The 19,564-nt window shown below is 46.1% G+C and overlaps 1 protein-coding gene across 1 annotated transcript in view; it reads left to right on the top strand.

The window, feature by feature from the left end:
- ror2 (receptor tyrosine kinase-like orphan receptor 2) overlaps positions 1-18,856 on the top strand; it is a 39,194-nt gene extending 20,338 nt beyond the window's left edge. Inside the window, exons 2-9 of the mRNA XM_086186754.1 lie at positions 3,340-3,411; positions 8,256-8,543; positions 8,987-9,017; positions 13,005-13,126; positions 13,245-13,559; positions 13,981-14,235; positions 14,437-14,642; positions 16,290-18,856. Coding sequence (XP_086042880.1) covers positions 3,340-3,411; positions 8,256-8,543; positions 8,987-9,017; positions 13,005-13,126; positions 13,245-13,559; positions 13,981-14,235; positions 14,437-14,642; positions 16,290-17,747 — 2,747 coding nt within the window. The 3' untranslated portion in view covers positions 17,748-18,856. The remainder of the gene's footprint in view (positions 1-3,339; positions 3,412-8,255; positions 8,544-8,986; positions 9,018-13,004; positions 13,127-13,244; positions 13,560-13,980; positions 14,236-14,436; positions 14,643-16,289) is intronic.
- Positions 18,857-19,564: the final 708 nt, after the last annotated feature.

Below are 19,564 nucleotides of genomic sequence, written 5' to 3'. Positions count from 1 at the left end.
TGTTGGTGAACTGGGATGAGACAACGGTCACATGACCAAGTCTCAGTGAATCTCAGGTAAAAGTGTTTACTGCACTGAAGCCAAGTGCTGTTTCTTCAGATGCAGGAATTTATATTGTAGTGAAAAAAATGTCAGAAGCAAGCAGTACCCAGAAAAGTTCTGTTTTGAGGAGGTTTTTTTTGTTCACAGACAGCCTTTACTCCCTTTTCTGGTATTTATGAGGAGGTGAATATCATCCAAGATCCAATAGGATGGATGCTGCATGTTGCTTTAAAAGCTCGCTCCTATTCTTGGAGAGAGGAAAAGCAGCGCTTAAGTTTTCAGTCATGTTTTCCTCTTCCTCTGTGGTTCTGAGGCATCATATCTGCTTCCAGAGCTGCTCTGTCTCCAGCAGGCTTCTATAGAACTCCCGTCGGCTCGCTGGTAACTGCTGGAGGGAAGGTGGGAGTGAGGGCAGGCCGCTGACACTGGCTGCTCAGGAAACAAATTTGTGGTGTGGAGGATGGGGAGGAACAGAAACAAAGGTTAGAGGACTTGGAGGCAGGAGGAGCTACACACACACACACACACACACACTGGAGAGGGAAAGTGTTGAAGTGTGCCAGAAGGCCCTCAGTCAAAACCCCAGTAGATGGACCTGTGGCCTGGCCTCTCGGCTCTCAAAGGGCCCTTTCATGGCCGAGGCAGCCGGCTGCTGGAATGCAGCGAGCGGCGCTCAGATTCAGCCCTGGATGGAAAAGCATCCTTGAGCCCCAATCGCTTTCCAACACTGTGGTTGGATGTAATCAGTTACAGCCCCTGGTGGATGTGATGCTGCTCCCTCTGGGATGCTTGTCTTGCTTCTGTCTTGTCTCTGTTCCCTTCAGAGATATGAGCAACATGACCAGCGCTGCCTCGCTTTGTTGTGAGGTTTACGACATGCAGGTGAGCTGCAAGGTTCATGAAACTCCACAGACACGCTGACGACGGTGGCGAGTGTGACTGGAGAATAAAGAATGAACTAGCAGTGAGAGTCAGATCAGGGTCTCCGTTGATTGTTCTGTTAGTTCCTGGTGAGATAATGAGACATTATCCGGGATGTTTGTCAGGTGGCTCTCAACTCATCTGAGAACCCAACCTAGTCGAGTGTGTGACTAGTTAAGGGAGGTGTTGGCAGCAGTTGACCAATCACATACACTGAGTCTGGAGCTGATTTGAAGAAGATGAATCCTGGGCTGTGCAATGCAACATGCTGCCTTGTGGGAAATGTAGGATCTTGGAGCTTAACCCTACTAGCAGGCATCTGGAAGCCTCTGCACTTCTTCTGATGAGTTCTCCACCTCCCTGAAGGTGCAACCCTAAACCTGGCGAATCATCCATTCATATTTGCGCTCCGGCGGCCCACCTGTATCACATGGACTCCAGTGTTTAGACTACAGCTGCTCTCACTGCTCGCGCTCTTTCTTTCTGGAGCAAATAGATCTCTCCCTTTTGGTTTTAATCAGTGTCTCGTTGCTGACTTCAGCAGCAGATCTGGACCAGATGGAAGATCAAGGGATAGATGGAACAAAGGCTTCGTTTGGATGCTTGAACTTTACTTGCTGCAGAATCATCAGTGCCTCTGTGTTTGTGGATGTCGAACAGTTAGCACATGGACTTTATTAATATCTCGGAGGACTGAGCTTGGCATGTCTTGGCTGGACGGAAGAACAGAGATGATGTCAGGTACGAGGCTTGAACCAAGTTGGGAAAATCATGCATTGATCTGCATCTTGTGCAAAAATACATGAACTTATCCCCCCCCCCCCCCCCTTCTCCTCTATGGCTTTGTAAGACTCCACGCTACAGAGGGGGATGTAAGGAATGCTGTATGGTTTTGTTTTTGTCCTCAGCACCTCCAATTTCCTCTACCACCTCCATCTGTCAAGCACATGGTCTGTATCGCAGGGAGGGTAGGAGCCAAGCCAAGTCCGACTAATAGCTGAGCCATACATCGCGTCCATGCACACGCGCCTGGTCCTGATTAGCTCCCAGGGAGAGCCAGACCCAATCACCAGTGCAGCCAGAGTATCCGTTACACACACTTCTCCTGAAAACTAGAAGAATGGCTATTGTGTGTATTAGAGAGAAAATCCTGCAGAGCCACAGCGAGAGAAGTGGCTGAAACATTCAGACTCTCTGGAGATTGTTGCTGTACTATCATGTTGCGGGGGGGGGGGGGGGGGGGGTCATCATCACCTCAAACTAGTACTCTGGGGTTTTGCTCTTGTTGCTGCCTTCCTGACAGAATTCCCTCTCTGTTTCTTGTCCTGTGAGGGGTGGGATTGAGACCCGGTTTCACAAGGACCCCCCCCCCCCCCCCCCCCCCCCCCCCCCCGGAGCTTTCTGGCGTCCCCATACTATAACGTTGAGCCAACATTCAGGTCCTTACCTGAGCATATAAACAGCAGATCTTTTTACTGGTGTTCAAACATGTCACCTGTCAATCGTCTTGTGTTGCGTGTTGCCGTACCAGTGAGTAGGAACATGTTTGATTCACTGTCATCAATTTCCAGGTAGTTAAGAGGAAGGCTGAGGGTGCAAAGTGACCAGAGGTTTGGCTACGTTGAGCAGCTCAGGGAATTTCACACGAGCATTTCAAAGTAAAAGTCAGTTTACGCGCGAAAGTAAAAATACCTCAAGACATTCAGGAAATAATCTCACGTTTCTCACAGTTCCAGGTATGGAAGTGCAAATACAGTGAAAAGACAAGGATTTAGTAATTCTGCTTGAACATTCTTCCCAACTGTTTTTCAGTTTTTCATGAAAATCCATATTTGTGCTCTGTACAGAGAGTGAATGTGTTTCCAGGTCTGTAGCTCAACTGTGAAAACTAACCAAGAACCAGAAGAACAGCTGACGAACATCTGGACCATTAGATTAATTTCTGATGTTCATTCTATTATCTTCTGTTAGGTTTCAAAACATTTGCAATAATTCATATTTATAACAAACAGATGAATTGACCAGAGCTCGTTTAATAAAAATAACATAGCGTAGACGGACGCCAAGTAGGACACAGAACACAACACAGAGATCAGCTGTTTGATGACTCAGATCAGACCTCAGAGTGATGTCATCACTTGTAGTTTGTCCTTATCTGCTCTGTGTTCAAATCATACTATTTCCATTTTCAACTGTGATATGATGCTTTTATCTGCTGGGAGGCAGCGCTGCACTCCCTCCCTGTCTGAAATTGAAAGAAGAAGTAGAAGAAATCCAACCTCAGACCTCTCTGGGCGTCTCCCAGGCTGCAGCTCAACCCACTCAGTTTCTGCCGGAGTTTTAACATCTCTGTCCTTTGCTCGGTTGTGTGTGCAGGTGACCTGGGTCTGTCGGCGGATGTGGACGGTCTGGCTGAGGCTCAGAGTGGAGCTGCACCCACAGCTGAAGGTAGGCCCGCATGTATTTGCTCTCGTGTCCGAAGCAGCTTTGGTGCGATTGTGCTTGTGAAGTAAAAAGCTTCACTCCGGTAAATCTGTCATATATGATGATTTGCCTCTAAACTGACAGCAGCAGTGCAGCCTGGCTCCCCCTGAGGACCAGCTCAGCTCCATCACATCTTCTAGCAAACGTCTGCTTTGTCATGTTAAGATATACAGTATGAAGCATGTTGAAAAATAAAAACATAACATGATCCTGACAAAACAAGAGAAAACCCTAACTTAAAGGGACAGCCCAGTTATTTTGATGTTTGCTTATATGAGACACTGGCATCATGTCAGAGTCTCACCTGCTGTCAATGATGTCATCTCATCCTCTGTCCGGAGATGTAGCAGGAAGCAGATATGTCCCTTTACCTGCCCGTCACTCTTTTAACATTGTTGGTGCTCTGCATTCCTGTGAGACAGCTGCTTCGTTTGAGGGCTACACTCCTCATCTGCAGAACATCTATATTCCTACTCACAGCTGCAGCTGCATCTGCTGGGCACTGTGCTACAACAGCGTGATGACTGAACTGTCCCTTTAACTCACTTTCAGCCCTGGGCCTGTTTCACACAGACAAGCTGCCTGTAGCATTGTGCTTTTCAAACATGGCATCTGCTGCTTGTTTTGGAGGCAGCCAGAGCTGAAAATTCAGCTTCACACAAGTATGCAGATGGGACTGGCAACAATGTCTTCTGTGCTGCTGTGGCAAGTTCTGGGTGTTCTGGTTAGATTCAGAAGGACAGGACGGAATGTGATGGTAATAAAGTCTAAATCCTCCATCGTTTTGGTGCTTCAAAGTAAAGAGATACATTCCTTCTCCATCCTGGATTCCTCTTTGGAGGAACTCAGGTGACCCTGCATCAGAGCTATCAGGTGCATCTGTCCTCACCCCTCTCCTCAGTGGGGGCATGAAACACATCACACACATTTGTTTCACTATTTTTGTCCAAGAATCTAGTTTCTTTAATAAGCAGCCTCAATAAAAAGAAACTTTCCAGTATAGTTTGTGTCTTGGGGTTTTCCTCCCTTGCTAGCTAACTTAGCTTATCTTATCTTAGCTTAGCTTAGCTTAGCCTCTGGCTTGTAGCTGGTATCAAGTATCAGTCGAAGGTCCAGAAGGTGTTTGGATGGCGACCTGTCACATGGTTCAGGTGAGCATTGTTTAAACCAGGTTGAACAGCTCACTGGTAATCTCATGAGTTGCTCCTAATGATGCGCTGCACATTCACCCTTGACCCCTGATGACTGAATGTGGTTTCACTGTTTTTGCCATTTTTAGACCTTCACTTAAACAATATGAAGATTATTATCTTTCAATGAAAATAATTGACCTTTAGATGGGTAAAGAAGGTTTCCAGGAGACATTTCTTAAAAATGCAGTACATATATGGCAGGGAGATCCTAATGGTTGCTTCCAAATGGATTTTTGTGGTCTGGCCCTAAACAGCCCAAGAACCGCTACTCGTCCGAGGGCCATTGGTTGGGAACCCCTGGTGTGTGTAACCAAGTCTCAACAGTTCCTCTGCCTCCCACACACACTTGAGTTAAAGGACACATTCATTATAGTGAACCATCAGAACACAAGTGGAAGCTTGTTGTACACAAATAAGGTTGAAAATGGATAGAGGGAGAGTTCCAGACACGTGACAGTTGACATAGGTGACACCTGAGAGCACAGGCGGCTATAGAGGGAGTATTTCAGTTTTTAAAGCATGGACCCATAGACCACTGAGAGGAGAGGGCCAGGTTGCTGTTATGGACCTTTTTAGAGGATTTTTAATTTCACTCTTCTTCTTTAGGGGATATTTGATCAAGGACTTTTGTTTTGTCCAGGATTTCTGAGAGTTGATACCCATGTTCATCTCTGAGTTCTGGACGTAACAAGATGCCTGCAGCCTGACTGTCCCCTCCTCCATAGTCACCTCTATAGACTCCTCCTCAACTCTGCGTTGAGTTGGGGTGCATATATTCCCCATAAATCAATAAGTATCTAAAGCCAGTGTTTCCATGGAGACATCACTAGACATCCTTCACATGATTGACACTTTTCTCCATCAAACCATTGGGCTTGTTAGACATATGGCAGCAGTTTTTTTCCCGGTCATGTCACTGGAGACTATCGGGGGTCGGCCTGTCATCTGGTCCTGGTCCTGACTCAGACGCACCGCCTGGTGGTCCAAGGGAACCCCACTTTGGATGGCTTCCAGCTTGGAGAGAAAGCTGTTTTTCATCATGCGACTCTCCTGGGGGTTGGACTAATCAGGCCATCGCTTCAGCCGAGATACCTGACACAGCCGCGTCTCCACCGAAGTCCTCAACCCGTCACTGACATCTGACAGGACGCTTGATTCGAGAATCATCCTGCACGCTCGCAGCCGCGCCTCCTTCACCGCTGTTGCTTTGCTGCACATCAAAGATGAGCCACCAGTGTTTTTGTGTCACTTTGGTACTACAGAGGTTTTTGGTTGAGACTTAAGAGCTGAAGGCTGGAGAACATGTGAGTTCCATGAAACCATGATCTGACCAAAGAAAGTATCCACAGGGATTTAAATTCCCCTCCACGGATGAGAAAAAAGGGAATGCTGGAATTGACTTTAAAACTCAGCACATTACACCCAATGACCTTTGATGTAATTTCAGTCCATCCGTGTTTTGTTTTGTTTATGTGGGGGTGGGGGGCACTCTGGGCTCATTATAGTATTGGATTGTAATGGATTGCACATTGACCTTATAAAGAGACAAACTCAAACATAATGTTCACAAGACAGAGGCAACAATAGAATAAATAATAGAGCCCCACGTATCCTAGTCCTCAGACACAGTGACACACTTCAGGAAAGTTTTTCATATGGATGTTTTAGTGGACGGACACATTTTCATGATTCATCCCCTCAAGTATTGTAATATTTGCCCGCGTTGCTGTGGATGTACTTCAGGCAGATGTCTGATAACACAACTGAAAAGTTTAGATTACATGAAAAAACTAACTTGTATCAATAGTCAAAATCAGGATGTTTAGAAAATGGAATGTTAAAATTGTGTTAGTCAAATGTCTTCCACATGATTTACTCTTAAACCTGTTGGGAGTCAGTCAAGACCAAATACTCGCTTGTGCCATTTGTAGTTTCTGACCTGAAGCCATTTTCTTTACTACATTTTGTTGTTGGGCAAATGTGACTCATGCTTTGATTTTGATTCGTATAAAATGGATCAAGAAAGAAAAATGTCATGGTTTTCAGCACACACATGAGAGGAAATTATATCTTGACCTTTCATTTTTAAAAAAGTTTCTTTTAAAAATAAAAGTCACTTGACTGATTTGTGCCATAAGCCTGGTGGGCTGTAGTTCAAAGTCTGGGCAGGAAGTCGTAGCTGCCAGGATGAAAGGTGCTGTGGTCCAGTTTCTTCTTCTTCTTAAGTGTTTTAATGAGGCTGCTGTTGTTTGAATTCATTCACACGTCAAGGAAAGCGGTTGTGGCAGATTGTATTCAAGAGAACATTTTACATCTGAATGAATCTCATGTAGAAGTGATACAGCTTCCAATGGCATTGTCCAAATTTTTCATCGTGAGTGATGATTGTCAGGTTGACAACAAAATGCTATTACAGGAGGCAACGAGGCCGACTCTAGCGTTGCCTCACGCAAGATCGGCAGGCTATCGAGTGCAGGTGTTTTCAGAGCGTCACTGGGCTGCGGCGTATTGTGTGCAGGGGTGTGGGGGTCTGCCCTGGTCAGGACGAGAGACATTCTGTTTTACCATTATGCAAAACCTGGAGCCTGCCTACTGCCCAACAGTGCCTCTGTGCGTGTGTGTGTATGTCTGTGTGTGTATGTGTGTGTGTGTGTGTGTCTGTGTATGTCTGTGTGTGTATGTCTGTGTGTATCTGTGTATGTCTGTGTGTGTGTGTGTGTCTGTGTATGTCTGTGTGTGTATGTCTGTGTGTGTGTATGTGTGTGTGTATCTGTGTATGTCTGTGTGTGTGTGTGTGTGTGTGTGTGTGTGTCTCTCTCTCTCTCTCTCTCTGTGTATCATCTCTTCTTTTCCCTTATACAGTCATGTCCATAGCTCGCAGAGATCAAAGCCGCCTCTCGTCCTCCCAGCACCGTCTGAGTGCTGCTGTTAGGGTTGTGAGCTGTTTCAACAGTTCAGGTGCTGAGAACATCAATGTTTCTCATCATACTGGCAACAGTCGTCAGGAAAACTTTTTAAAAATGTTTAGAAAAAGATATGTTGGAGCTAGACGGGATGACTGACACTCACACAAACCTCCAGAATATCTCCAGTGAGCTGGATCCGGAATCCTCCTTGAAAATCTGTCTTTAAGGTTTCTTCACAAGCCTGTTAAAGACAGATCCAGGATTGACACTCCAGCAAGTTGAGCTCTGGTGTTCCATGAATCATTTGTCTGAGCAGGGGGGTCAAGTCTTGGCGCTCTCACCTGGCCACTCTCCTGGTCCCATGTCTTGTTCCCCTCTCCTGGTCTCGTCTCCTTGCACTCGCGACCCAGTCTCCTTGAACACCATCTGGTGTTCTGACCCAAACCTTCCCCTTTCATATTATAGTCATGATACACAGACACACATGTTGCTGTGTTTGCATCAGCAGGATGAGAAAAAACTGAGCAGACCCTCCTACTACGTATGGGACAACTGGCCTCCTCAACATTTTACACATGACCTAATTTAATTCTTCATACTGGTCAGGTTTCTAAAGACACCATCGCACCTGTGGGTCAGTCCCACTGCCTCCACTAACCTCTAATTCGTGTGTGTTTGTTTGTGTGTATGTGTGTGTTGCTCCTCTCAGGCTACTTCCTGGAGTTCCAGGAGCCAGTCAACAATATCACCCACTTCCAGGGCCAGACCGCCACGCTGCATTGTAAAGTGGTTGGTAACCCACGACCGACCATCCGCTGGCTGAAAAATGACGCCCCAGTCGTCCAGGAGCAGGGACGCATCACCATCCGCAAAACGGAGGCAGGATCTAAGCTCCGCATCCAGGACCTGGACACCACTGACACAGGCTACTATCAGTGTGTCGCCTCCAACTCACTGAAGGCCATCTCTGCCACCGGTGTTCTCTACGTCAAACTAGGTAAGGCTCAGATGTTTGGATGCACTGACTGAAGGAGAATGTCTGACCAGCAGGGTGCAGTGAGGCCCCTCAAGAGTAATTACTTTATGTATTTATAAATGAAGAGAAGATTGGAACCATGTGACTTCCTGTGAATGTGTGAGTGATCAGATCTCAGCATGACTACAGCTGCTCACGGGGATCTGATGAGATCAGCAGCTCGTGCTCTATTTGACTGATGTCCCCTAAATTCCTCTTCACTCTGTGGAAGGGCCAAATAGGTGGTGCCGTAATAAGATTGATTGATCTTATTTGACATATTTGAACATACAGTCAAATCTTTGAGGTGAACTACAAAATAAATGTAAAATATTACATTGTACACAGTATCTATACGCTCAAATACACAGATATTTGACAGCTTAATGTGATTAATGTATATTTATGTATCTGTACATGAACAGGACAGATGCCCACGCACAGCCCCGATGACACGTAAGTGAACATTTTCATGCATGCATGTTTAAAATATCATGCCAAAAATGTTAAAAGACACAGAAAGATGAATGTGTTCATGTGTGGAACTTCACGTGTGTGTCGCTCCTGCATCCAGATCTGCTGTCTAAATGCATGTTCATGCATCTACAGCCTGGTGAGGTAATGCGTCCACACACCAGGGTGCAGAACAGCTCATGTGGTAGTTAGCCCCTGCGTGGAGGTTTTAGGATCCATTGATCAGCCAAACTGTTGCACAGACCAACTAGTGATGCCACATCTGCATCTGGTTCTTCCAACACACACACAGAAAGAAGTGTGTGCTGAGGGATTAGTCAGTCTTGGTGGAGGTCTGACGTCTCTTTCCGGAACATGGCGAGCTTCCAGGAGTTCCAGTTCCAGGTAGCTCATTGTGGCATCTTCCTAAATCGTGCAGTTGTTGGTTTTTATGGATATATTAGAGGTGTGGTGTTAATAACGAACACCCTCAGGAGTGTGAATGTGTGTATCTGGCTGTTACAAGTGTCTGCCCAGAGCTAACACGGGCATGTGCTAACACGTCCGCTAACACTCATACCTTCACGTCATACCTGACTATTTGACATTGTGAAGATCTTGGTTACGTTGCACTGATGGATGCAACCAACACATGAGGGTAGCAGGACGGACGTGCAGCTTTTCTTCTCTGTCTCTCTCTTGTGGCTTTGACTCACCAGCACAAGGCTCAGAATAGATTCCTCCAGCAGCAGTCAGGCCCGAGGTGGTTAGAACAGGCCCGCTCAGAACTGGAAAGAATGCTGATTCATGTTCTCACTCAGACCAATTGTTTCTGAATTCCTGAGGGGAAAAAAGACATTGGTTGTGGCGTTTTTCCTTGAGGCAGCTGCATATTCTCAACAACTGTGAGAAAGATGCTGTGCTAATTAAAAAAAAAAAAAGTGTGGACATGATCTGTCAGTCGCTCTGACTGATGTGTCTCCTAGAGAAGCACTGGAGGAACCACTTCCTGTTCTGTGTTTGTACTGCAGGAACCAGCAATGACTGCACCTCTTCACCTCCATCCAGGATGTAGGTGAACGTTCACTGACTGAGCCAGTGCTCTTTTTAGTGTCAGTCTCCAAAAACATAAACATCATAATTATCATCAAACACACACACAGCGTGCACACACACACACACACACACACACACACACACACACACACACACACACACACACACACAGACATATATAGCAGCCTACATTGTTGTTGTATTGTGCAAAGAAACGGCGTCACTGTAATAACCACCAACACTTCAGAGTTGCTAGTGGTGTGACTGCAAACACATAAAAGCACTTGAGGGTTTGTAGTTCTCAAGGAACCACAGTGAGAATTTTGCCTCAGTTTGTCACAGTACCATGAAGAAAGCAACTGTGACAAAGTAACCATGGAAATGATTGAAATGAGTGTGTGACTCTTCTCTGGGTGTAAATCCAGAAAAGATCGTTGAATTCTCTACATTCTGACTTTTTCCTGTTTCTGCAGCACCTCCCACGCTGGATGAGCATGAACTCTCTGATTAAAAAATTTGGCAAATTTCAAGATTCCAGGGTCTTTCTGTAGGGCAGCATGGCTGAGAGGTAGCGTAGCCGTCTAGCAATCAAAGGGTCTCTACTTCGATCCTCACTTCCCCTGGTGACCATGTCAAAGTATCCTTGGGCATGATACTGAGCCCCCAATTTCTCCTGATGGCCCTGCGATGGACTGGTGACCTGTCCAGGGTGACCCCCACCTCTCACCCAATGTCAGCTGGGATAGGCTCCAACCCCCCCCCCCCGACCCTTAAGGGATAAGCAGTACAAAAAAATGGATGGTTGGATGGATGGATGGATGGATGGATGGATGGATGGATGGACGTTCTTTCTGTGTGAAGCGTTCATGTTTTCCCCATACCTGGGTGGGTTTTCTCTGGGGGCACCAGTTTCCTCCCACTCAGTAGTCAGGTTATTTGGAGATTGAAGATGTGAAAGTTGTTTGCCTATAGGTTGGTCCTGCCCAACGTGATCCCGCCTCTCACCCAGTGACTGCTGGGACAGGCTCCACCCCCGCGACCCTCAGCAGTAGAGATGAAGGATGGAGGGATATTAAGCTGAGAAGAAATGCTTGTGAAGAGGAAATCTCTGCCCAGATGCCAGCCGGTTACACCAAAGCTCCGGCGTTTGGCTGCTGGTTCTTTTATAGCTGGTGGCTGATGAGTCACTGCTGAACTCCACTGCTGCACTACTTGCAAAATGAGGTCATGACACGCTGCATGCTTGTGAAGATTTGGGGGTGTTGCGACTGGAGGATGTGTGAGTTTAAACACACCCACGATTCCTACCAATCCTGCAGTGCAGCCCAGCACACGTGCCTACACTGTAGTGTGATCATTTGTGTTCCAAACCTCCAAATGCAGTCTGAGTGGTCGGACCTCCATGTTGGTTCTTCGTGTCACTGTCATCGCTTTTATTTTTTCCTAAGTCTGAAGGGTTTCAGCTGTCTCTGCAGCCTGAAACCATTTTTTTTCTCAATAATAGAGCTGTGTCACATAAACAGAGAGGCTGGGCCCAGGATTTCTCAACTGTAGGTTCCTTGCATAGAAAAAAGAAAAGGCCCCTTTGGTTGTTTTGAGGCGTGAATATGAAGTGGATGTGTTTGGTCATGTTTACGGTAGTTACATGTAAATCTCTGAATGTCAACATGTGACCAAGGTCTTCACTGTTTGGTTGTTGAGTCATTTTGACTGACATCTTTGTACTTGAAGAGATGATCTGATCTGTATTCTCGAGGGCCGATCCATTCTCAGTCATCATGTATGGTCTTTTTATGGAGGGTCCCAGGACGCACAGAAATGAGCCTGAATAGAGCTGGAGTCTAAGGCTCCAGAAAACAAGAGCTGTAACAAATAAGAAGAAATCTCTCTGAGATATAACAGAGGCTGTTCAGGACTGTTTGTATGAAGGTAGATTTTGTTCTGTAAGGAATGTGACATGATATCAGACCTCTATGGACAAACATCATCTTGATCAAAGCATAGAACGTTAATAAGAGCCTGGAGCGGCACGGGTCCGCCTACTCGTCATGGACGTCTTTGAAAGGCATTCCCAGCCCTCTGGTGGTTTGGTCCAGGTAGAAAGAGACAGGATAGACTAGAGGAGGGTGGGGTCTCTCCACAAAAACAAAAACAAAGACATTACTTGTTGAATAGTGAAATAGTGCGAGTTAGCAGCATAGTTAAACACAGACAAAGCAAGAATTATGATTATACAATGTCAAGGAGTGAATCTTTAGACGCGTTTGGAACAGAAGGGATGGAAGCCTGAACGTGGGCACTTTTATCCATGAGTGAGTGGTGGCCTGCCATCAGAGTCAACAGTGTGCTTGTGGGTCAGCATCAGAAGACCTAGAGGAGCGTCTGGAAAGACCAGACTAGTGGTGAACACAGAGAGTCATTGTCAGTATTCTAGCCCTACTCACCAGCTGAATGGAATTACCTTTGCCATGCAAATGTGATTGTAGGTAATCAAAAGCAAAAGGACTCCCAGAACTCACACAATAGGACATTATCCAGTATTAGTCAGCATCACTCATTAGTCAGGCTTTTACTGCGCGTAGACCCCCCGTTTTGGTCCGGCATGTTTGTTTTGTGGATTAAGATGGAAGCCAGGCCTGGAGACTAAGCCTGCCTCTCTCTCTCTCTCTCTCTCTCTCTCTCTCTCTCTCTCACACACACACACACACACACACACACACGCAACCATCACAAACATCCTGGTTTGTCAACAAGGTGAGATTAGTCCGTTTGATCGACATCATTTCCTGTCCAGCAGCAGAACTGGACAAGCTCTGCATGTACTGTGTGTGTGTGTGTGTGTGTGTGTGTGCGCGCACGCGCGTACATGCACGTTAATATTTGATTGGCCTGATAAGTCATCACTTGGGGTCTAATGTAGTTTGCATGTTTCAGGTCAAGTGAAAAAGGCTTCTGCCAGCCGTACCGAGGCATCGCCTGCGCTCGTTTCATCGGCAACCAGAGTATCTATGTAGAGTCTCTGCAGATGCAGGGAGAGAGTGAAAACCGCATCACTGGTAGGAAGATGAATGCAACTTTTTACTTTTTATGCAAAAACTATAAACCTGAAGGTTTTTAGGACTATACACACATGCACAATTGCAACAGTTTAACCACGTGTCTCTTGACTGGCAGCTGCCTTCACAATGATCGGCACCTCCACTCAACTGTCGGATCAGTGCTCCAGGTTCGCTATCCCGTCCTTCTGCTACTATGTCTTCCCCCTGTGTGATGAGGGCTCCCGGGGTCCACGGCGCCGGCAGCTCTGTAGAGACGAGTGCGAGGCTCTGGAGAATGACCTGTGCCATGCTGAGTACACTATCGCCAGGTCCAACCCCATGATCCTCATGCAGCTGGAGCTCCCCAGGTGCCACCTCCTGCCCCGCCCAGGCACACCAGACGCTGCCTCCTGCATGAGAATAGGAGTACCTGCTGAGAAACTCGGCCCATGTAAGTACAGAGATTTACCTGAACCTGAAATGGTCAGCCAGCACAAGAGTAGTGCCTGTCTCTTCAGAATTAGACCAGCTTTATTGATCCCTGCAGGGGAAATAGGTTTTTTTAGGTTTCAAGCGCTCTGGTCACCTGTACAGGGAGGCTGCAGTTTACTGCAAGTAAAAAGGAGTAAAATGACAAAATGAATTAGAACATGAGGCTGAGCAGCAGCTGCAGGTGTAGCATACATGCAACAAGGTGTTCCGTGGGAAAGGAACTGCGTAAATAGAAGGGGTTCAATTATTCTAAGGGCTTAAAATAATCCATCCTATATTCTATACAATAAGCCTTTAAGTGATTATTTTTTTGATGTACCCCTGAAGTCGCACACCTCAGCAGTATCTGGAGTGACCTACTGAGCCACATGTGTTTACAGACTCCCCCTCGGACCACAGCTGCTACAACGGGAGTGGGGCTGACTACAAGGGCACCATCAGCATCACTAAATCTGGTCACCACTGCCAGCCTTGGAGCGCCCAGTACCCTCACAGTCACCATGTGTCCCAGGACTACCCCGAGCTCTGGGGAAGCCACAACTTCTGCCGGAACCCAGGTGGTCAGATGCAAGCCCCCTGGTGCTTCACACTGGACCCTCAGGTCAGGATTGACCTGTGTGACATTCAACCATGCAGTAAGTACCACGTTGCATTCACTGTCACAATCAACAGACAGACGAGAGGCTCACATCTATTAAGTGCAGATCCACAACAGAAGCCATCACATAAGTCTATTCATGAGGATCCATGTAACATCATTCGTGAACATCAGTACAGTGGCGCTCAGTGGCTGCTTCTTTCTGATGATATGTCTTTTTTTGCGTTGCAATCCCCAGAGCCTCCAGAAAACCCCAGGAAGGAGATTCTGTTCATTCTAATCCCTGCCATCGCCATCCCTTTGGTCATCGCGTGCCTCTTCTTTCTGGTCTGCATGTGCCGCAATAAACAAAAAGCGTCAACTGACACACCCCCTCGCTGCCAGCTCAACAGCTCGCCCAGTCAGGACATGGAGCTGACATTGCTCAACCAGCAGAAGCACCAGGTAGGATTCACTCACTTCTGATGGGAGACCCTGTTCACGCTGGCACAGCTGTACTCTTTAACACAGAGGCAATATTTTCCGTCCGGGCTTGAATTCCACATCTCCACTCAGTTAGCATCAAGTCAGCAGAAGCACAATCTGAGCTGTTCTGGTCATCGTTGGTTTTGTCAGAAACAGTTTTCATAAATATAATTTGAGGCTTTTGAAAAAATAATGCACATAGCAACTTCTGCTCCATCACTACTCATTTCTTGAACCCAATTCCACAAAAAAACACCCAGTCACAATTTAGCCCACACTTCCAGTTACCCCCCCCCCCACACACACACACACACACAGCACTATTACATTCAGAGATGATTTTGGTGGTTGCACTAAAACAGATGATGGTGCACTAACTCATCTTTAATGTGTAGTCAGGAGTCTGCATGGGGCCTTGAAATCAGCCTCAAGTCAGCCGCCTCAGTGGTCAAGATTAATCACTCTATCAGTCATACTGCCGATTAGTATTCAAATGGTGGTCCCCAATTTACACCCCCACCACACACATGCTGTGCTTTAAAGTTGGGATTTTGTAAAACGCCACTACCTGCCCCAGTAATAATGGGGCCATTACTGAATATGTTTGTGACGGACAGCAGAGCAAAAATGTGCTGAATTCAAGCAATACTGAAACTTGGCCCAAATAATATTGCTAACATTGGAACTGTAACTTAACAGTGAAATAGTACATTAGAGCTGACTTAGCACCTTTCAAGCAACAGCACAGTTGGTAACTACCAATGTGACGGTCTCATCACGCCATCTGGAAAGTTCATCCCCAAACGTTACAGCCTAGGTAGTCATTATTTATACTGGAGATATTTTTCACTGAACAACCAACAATTGTTTTTTTTCTGATAGAAACTAGGCAAGTTCAGCTTCAGACTTCATGTTTTTCCTCAATCAAGAGCTGCTCCAATGTGGAAAATCTGTGCCAATATGTACCCTTGTCTTGCTTCATCTGGTAACATTCCTCTTCCTCGTTTCTTTCCGGGAAGCTTTGATTCCACACCTGATAAGGGCCATTTTCCACAGCCTTCATTCATGTTGTTTATGTTCGCAACATACATTACATTAGCTATCTACCTAACTACTGAGTAATTGGTAGCAGCAACCCCCCCCCCTCCCCCCCCAGCTGCTGGCTGTGTTATACCAGACGCTAAAGTGAGTCAGGATTAGTTTCTAGTGGCAGAAGCTGTATTACAAGAAAGTATGGGCCATACCCTGAGTGTTGTCTGTGTCTCTACAATTCCATATATGGCCAACTTTTCCATGCCACTGAAGCCGCACTTCGTTGATTGGGATACTTTTTAAAAAAGGTTTAAATTAATATTCCTTCTAGTCACCCTACCTCTCGCCCGAAGGCAGCAAGGATAGGCTCGAGCCCCCCTGTGACCCTTAACAGGATAAGGAGTAGACAATGGATGGATGGATGGATGGATGGATGGATGGATTTCTTCTAGCCTTAACAAAGTGCACATTTAATACAGGGCTGGTTGGGTCTGAACAACCAGTGTTTCAGAAAAAAAAGAATATATGAGGTTATGTTGTTGCCATACTTTTTGTACTGACTTGTATTTGTAAATTTCTGCTTTGCGGCTGCAGGCCAAGCTGCGAGAGATCAACATCTCAGCGGTTCGATTTATGGAGGAGCTTGGTGAGGATCGTTTCGGAAAGGTTTACAAGGGTCACCTATACGGCACTGCACCTGGTGAGCAGACCCAGGTTGTGGCCATAAAGACATTAAAGGACAAGACTGATCCCACACTCAGTGAGGAATTTCGCCATGAAGCCATGCTCCGCTTTCACCTTCAGCACCAAAATATTGTCGGTCTACTGGGTGCTATTACCAAGGAGCAACCAATGAGCATGATATTCACTTACTCCAGTCTTGGTGATTTGCATGAGTATCTGGTGATGCGCTCCCCCAACTCAGATGTTGGCAGCTCAGACGATGACAGGACAGTCAAATCCACATTGGAGCAGGCTGATTTTCTCCATATCATTACCCAGATTACTGCTGGAATGGAGTACCTCTCTAGCCAGCAAGTAGTCCATAAAGACCTTGCTGCCCGAAACATTCTTGTTTTTGACAAACTCAGCATCAAGATCCTAGATCTCGGCATGTTCAGAGACGTCTACTCAGCTGATTACTACAATCTCATGGGCACAAGCCCTTTCCCCATTCGCTGGATGTCCCCAGAAGCTATTATGTATGGCAAGTTCTCCACCGACTCTGACATCTGGTCGTATGGTGTTTTGCTGTGGGAAACCTACAGTTACGGTCTGCAGCCATACTGTGGCTACTCCAACCAGGATGTCATTGAAATGGTGCGCAGCCACCAGTTACTGCAGTGTCCAGATGATTGCCCAGCCTGGATCTATACCCTCATGCTGGAGTGTTGGAGTGAATTCCAAGCAAGAAGGCCTCGCTTCAAGGACATCCACACACGTCTGCGCTCCTGGGAAAGTCTTTCCAACTACAACAGCTCAGCTCAAACCTCCGGCACCAGCAACACAACACAGACCAGCTCTCTCAGCACCAGCCCTGTCAGCAACATCAGCATGAGCACAGCCAATGCATCACGCTATACCAGCCCGAAAAAGAGCTCCCCCTTTCATCAGGCCCAATTCATGCCCATGAAGGGTCAAATGCATCGGCCAATGGTACCACCTCAGCTCTACATCCCTGTCAATGGATATCACCCCATGCCAGCTTACCCATACCTACAGAACTTTTACCCCATGCAGATACCCGTGCCCATGCCCCACCAGCCGATTCATCACCCACCACAAATGGTGACCAAAGCCGGGTCACACCATAGTGGCAGTGGCTCCACCTCTACAGGCTATGTCACCACTGCTCCCTCCAATACATCAGTGACAGAGCGAGCAGCTCTGTTAAATGAGGACTCCAAGACCAATGATGAGGACTTGGTTGACATCATGTCCCAGCAAGAGCTAGAACCAAACGAGCACTTGTCAGTACCTGAAACAGAATTACTAGGCGACAATGAGCCTCAGCAGACTGATGAACTGGTGATCCACCTGTCAGACACATAAGCATGGTTCTGTTTGAAGGACAGTGGAGCTGAAATACTCTGTAAGCTGTGCTTGCTTACTGTAATTTCAATGAGCAGCATGAAGTGAAGGGAGCAACTTTGCAGACCAGTGACTGAATGTGTTTGAATTAGATAATATGCTTTGATTATCAAGTGGATCTTTGTATGTCTCAAGCTCATTTTTCAATCCTGCATTCATTAGAGAACTTGTTTTCAGATGTTGTTATTCAAAGAATTTTTCCTAACGTTGCTGCGCAACAGGCTCAAATGTGTCCTTATCCACAAGTGCTTTGGGAGTTGCCTTGTCTTGACAGACGTTTTGCCTTCACTGATACATATGATGTTCTACCTACAAGCACATGTATCTGGAGATTGTACAGGCATCGAACCCCACTCACCTTGCCCCCCCCCCCCACACACACACACAGGCAAACCAATCAGAGATGAAAGCTGGTTTAGCTACAAACAGGATGACGCCAGAATCTCTCCCCACCCAATTCCTGTAGAGTCTGTGGATACACAACACAACTGGATCCGAGGTATTGCTACCAGCACCCAGAACCCAGAACTGAACCCAGGTTCTTGAGTAAAAGTTTTGCTCATGTGCTACTCCTGCATCCCTTGATGACAATTAATGTTTTTTTGGGAGTCATAATTCAGTGATGTGTGAATCGTTGCCAAAATCCTATCACAAAAGAATGTGTGATGAATATATCATTGTAGATTTTCCAGAATCTATTGGAAACTTTCTTAAGTCACAAGATATATTGTGACAGGAGATATATCTGGATCTCTTTACCGAACAAAACTAAGCACAACATGGCATATGGTGTCATGTTTTGTTTTTTACAGGCCAGTAATTCACCTGCCTTATTTCCCACTAAGCTGATATTTTTAACATCAGCTTTGACAGCCAAGTTGTATAGATTTGTAATTTATCTACTTTACTTTGGACATTGAATTTGTTTATATTTTTCTTTATTGGTGAACATTGCCAAGCATGGTGTCAGTGTGATGTCCTTGCTACCAGTTGTTTGCTTTTACTAATAAAAAAAAAAACTGTTGTAACATGATAACCATTTGTATATTGTGTACATCCATTGATGGAGTATCCAATAAATCATAAGAAAGGAATGATGTAAAAGAAGGAAATCAAGTACAGTTACTCATTGATTGGCGAGCTCATGTGTTCAACCTTTTGTCATCAAGAATCACAGGTAGCACTGGCAATGATAAAAGTATCAAAATGAATACATTGTGTAACTTCCCATGTGGTGTCACCAGCATACCTTGCTGTTATTACAACCAAGTCAAGTCAAGTCAATTTTATTTCTAGAGCGCCAAATCACAACAAAGTTCTCTCATGACACTTTACTAGTAGAGCAGGTCCAGTACCAAACTCCTTCAATGAACCTCCACCCAACAATTCTCCATCAGCAGCACATCCTGCAACAGCGGCAACAAAAACCTTCCTTTTAAAAGGCAGGAACGTGGAGCAGATCCAGGATCAGTGGGGAGGTCTGCTTTGGCTGGTTGGGGGGGAAAGAGAGCAGGACAGAGACAAAGAAAGATAATGGAGGGAGACAGAAATACAGAAGGAAAGAGAGGGACAGAGATAAAGAGAGAGAGAAGGGAAGAGACTGATGGACAGACGGGGACGTGAGCAGGTGGAGCTACGGGTGGCAGCTGGAGCCTCTTCAGGTCTGCAGCCTCCTCCAGCAGCACCCGGGATCTGGGATGAGGGGAACCACAAAGGCTCTGGAGAAGAAGATGAGTTTGTAATACGTATGACTATGATTTATATATGACACATATAGG

The sequence above is a fragment of the Aulostomus chinensis genome, chromosome 19, assembly GCF_037954235.1.
Source record: "Aulostomus chinensis isolate RoL2024-O1b breed Wild chromosome 19, RoL_Achi_v1.0, whole genome shotgun sequence".
NCBI classification, from domain to species: domain Eukaryota; kingdom Metazoa; phylum Chordata; class Actinopteri; order Syngnathiformes; family Aulostomidae; genus Aulostomus; species Aulostomus chinensis.
This window is presented reverse-complemented; position numbering and strand designations above follow the sequence as displayed.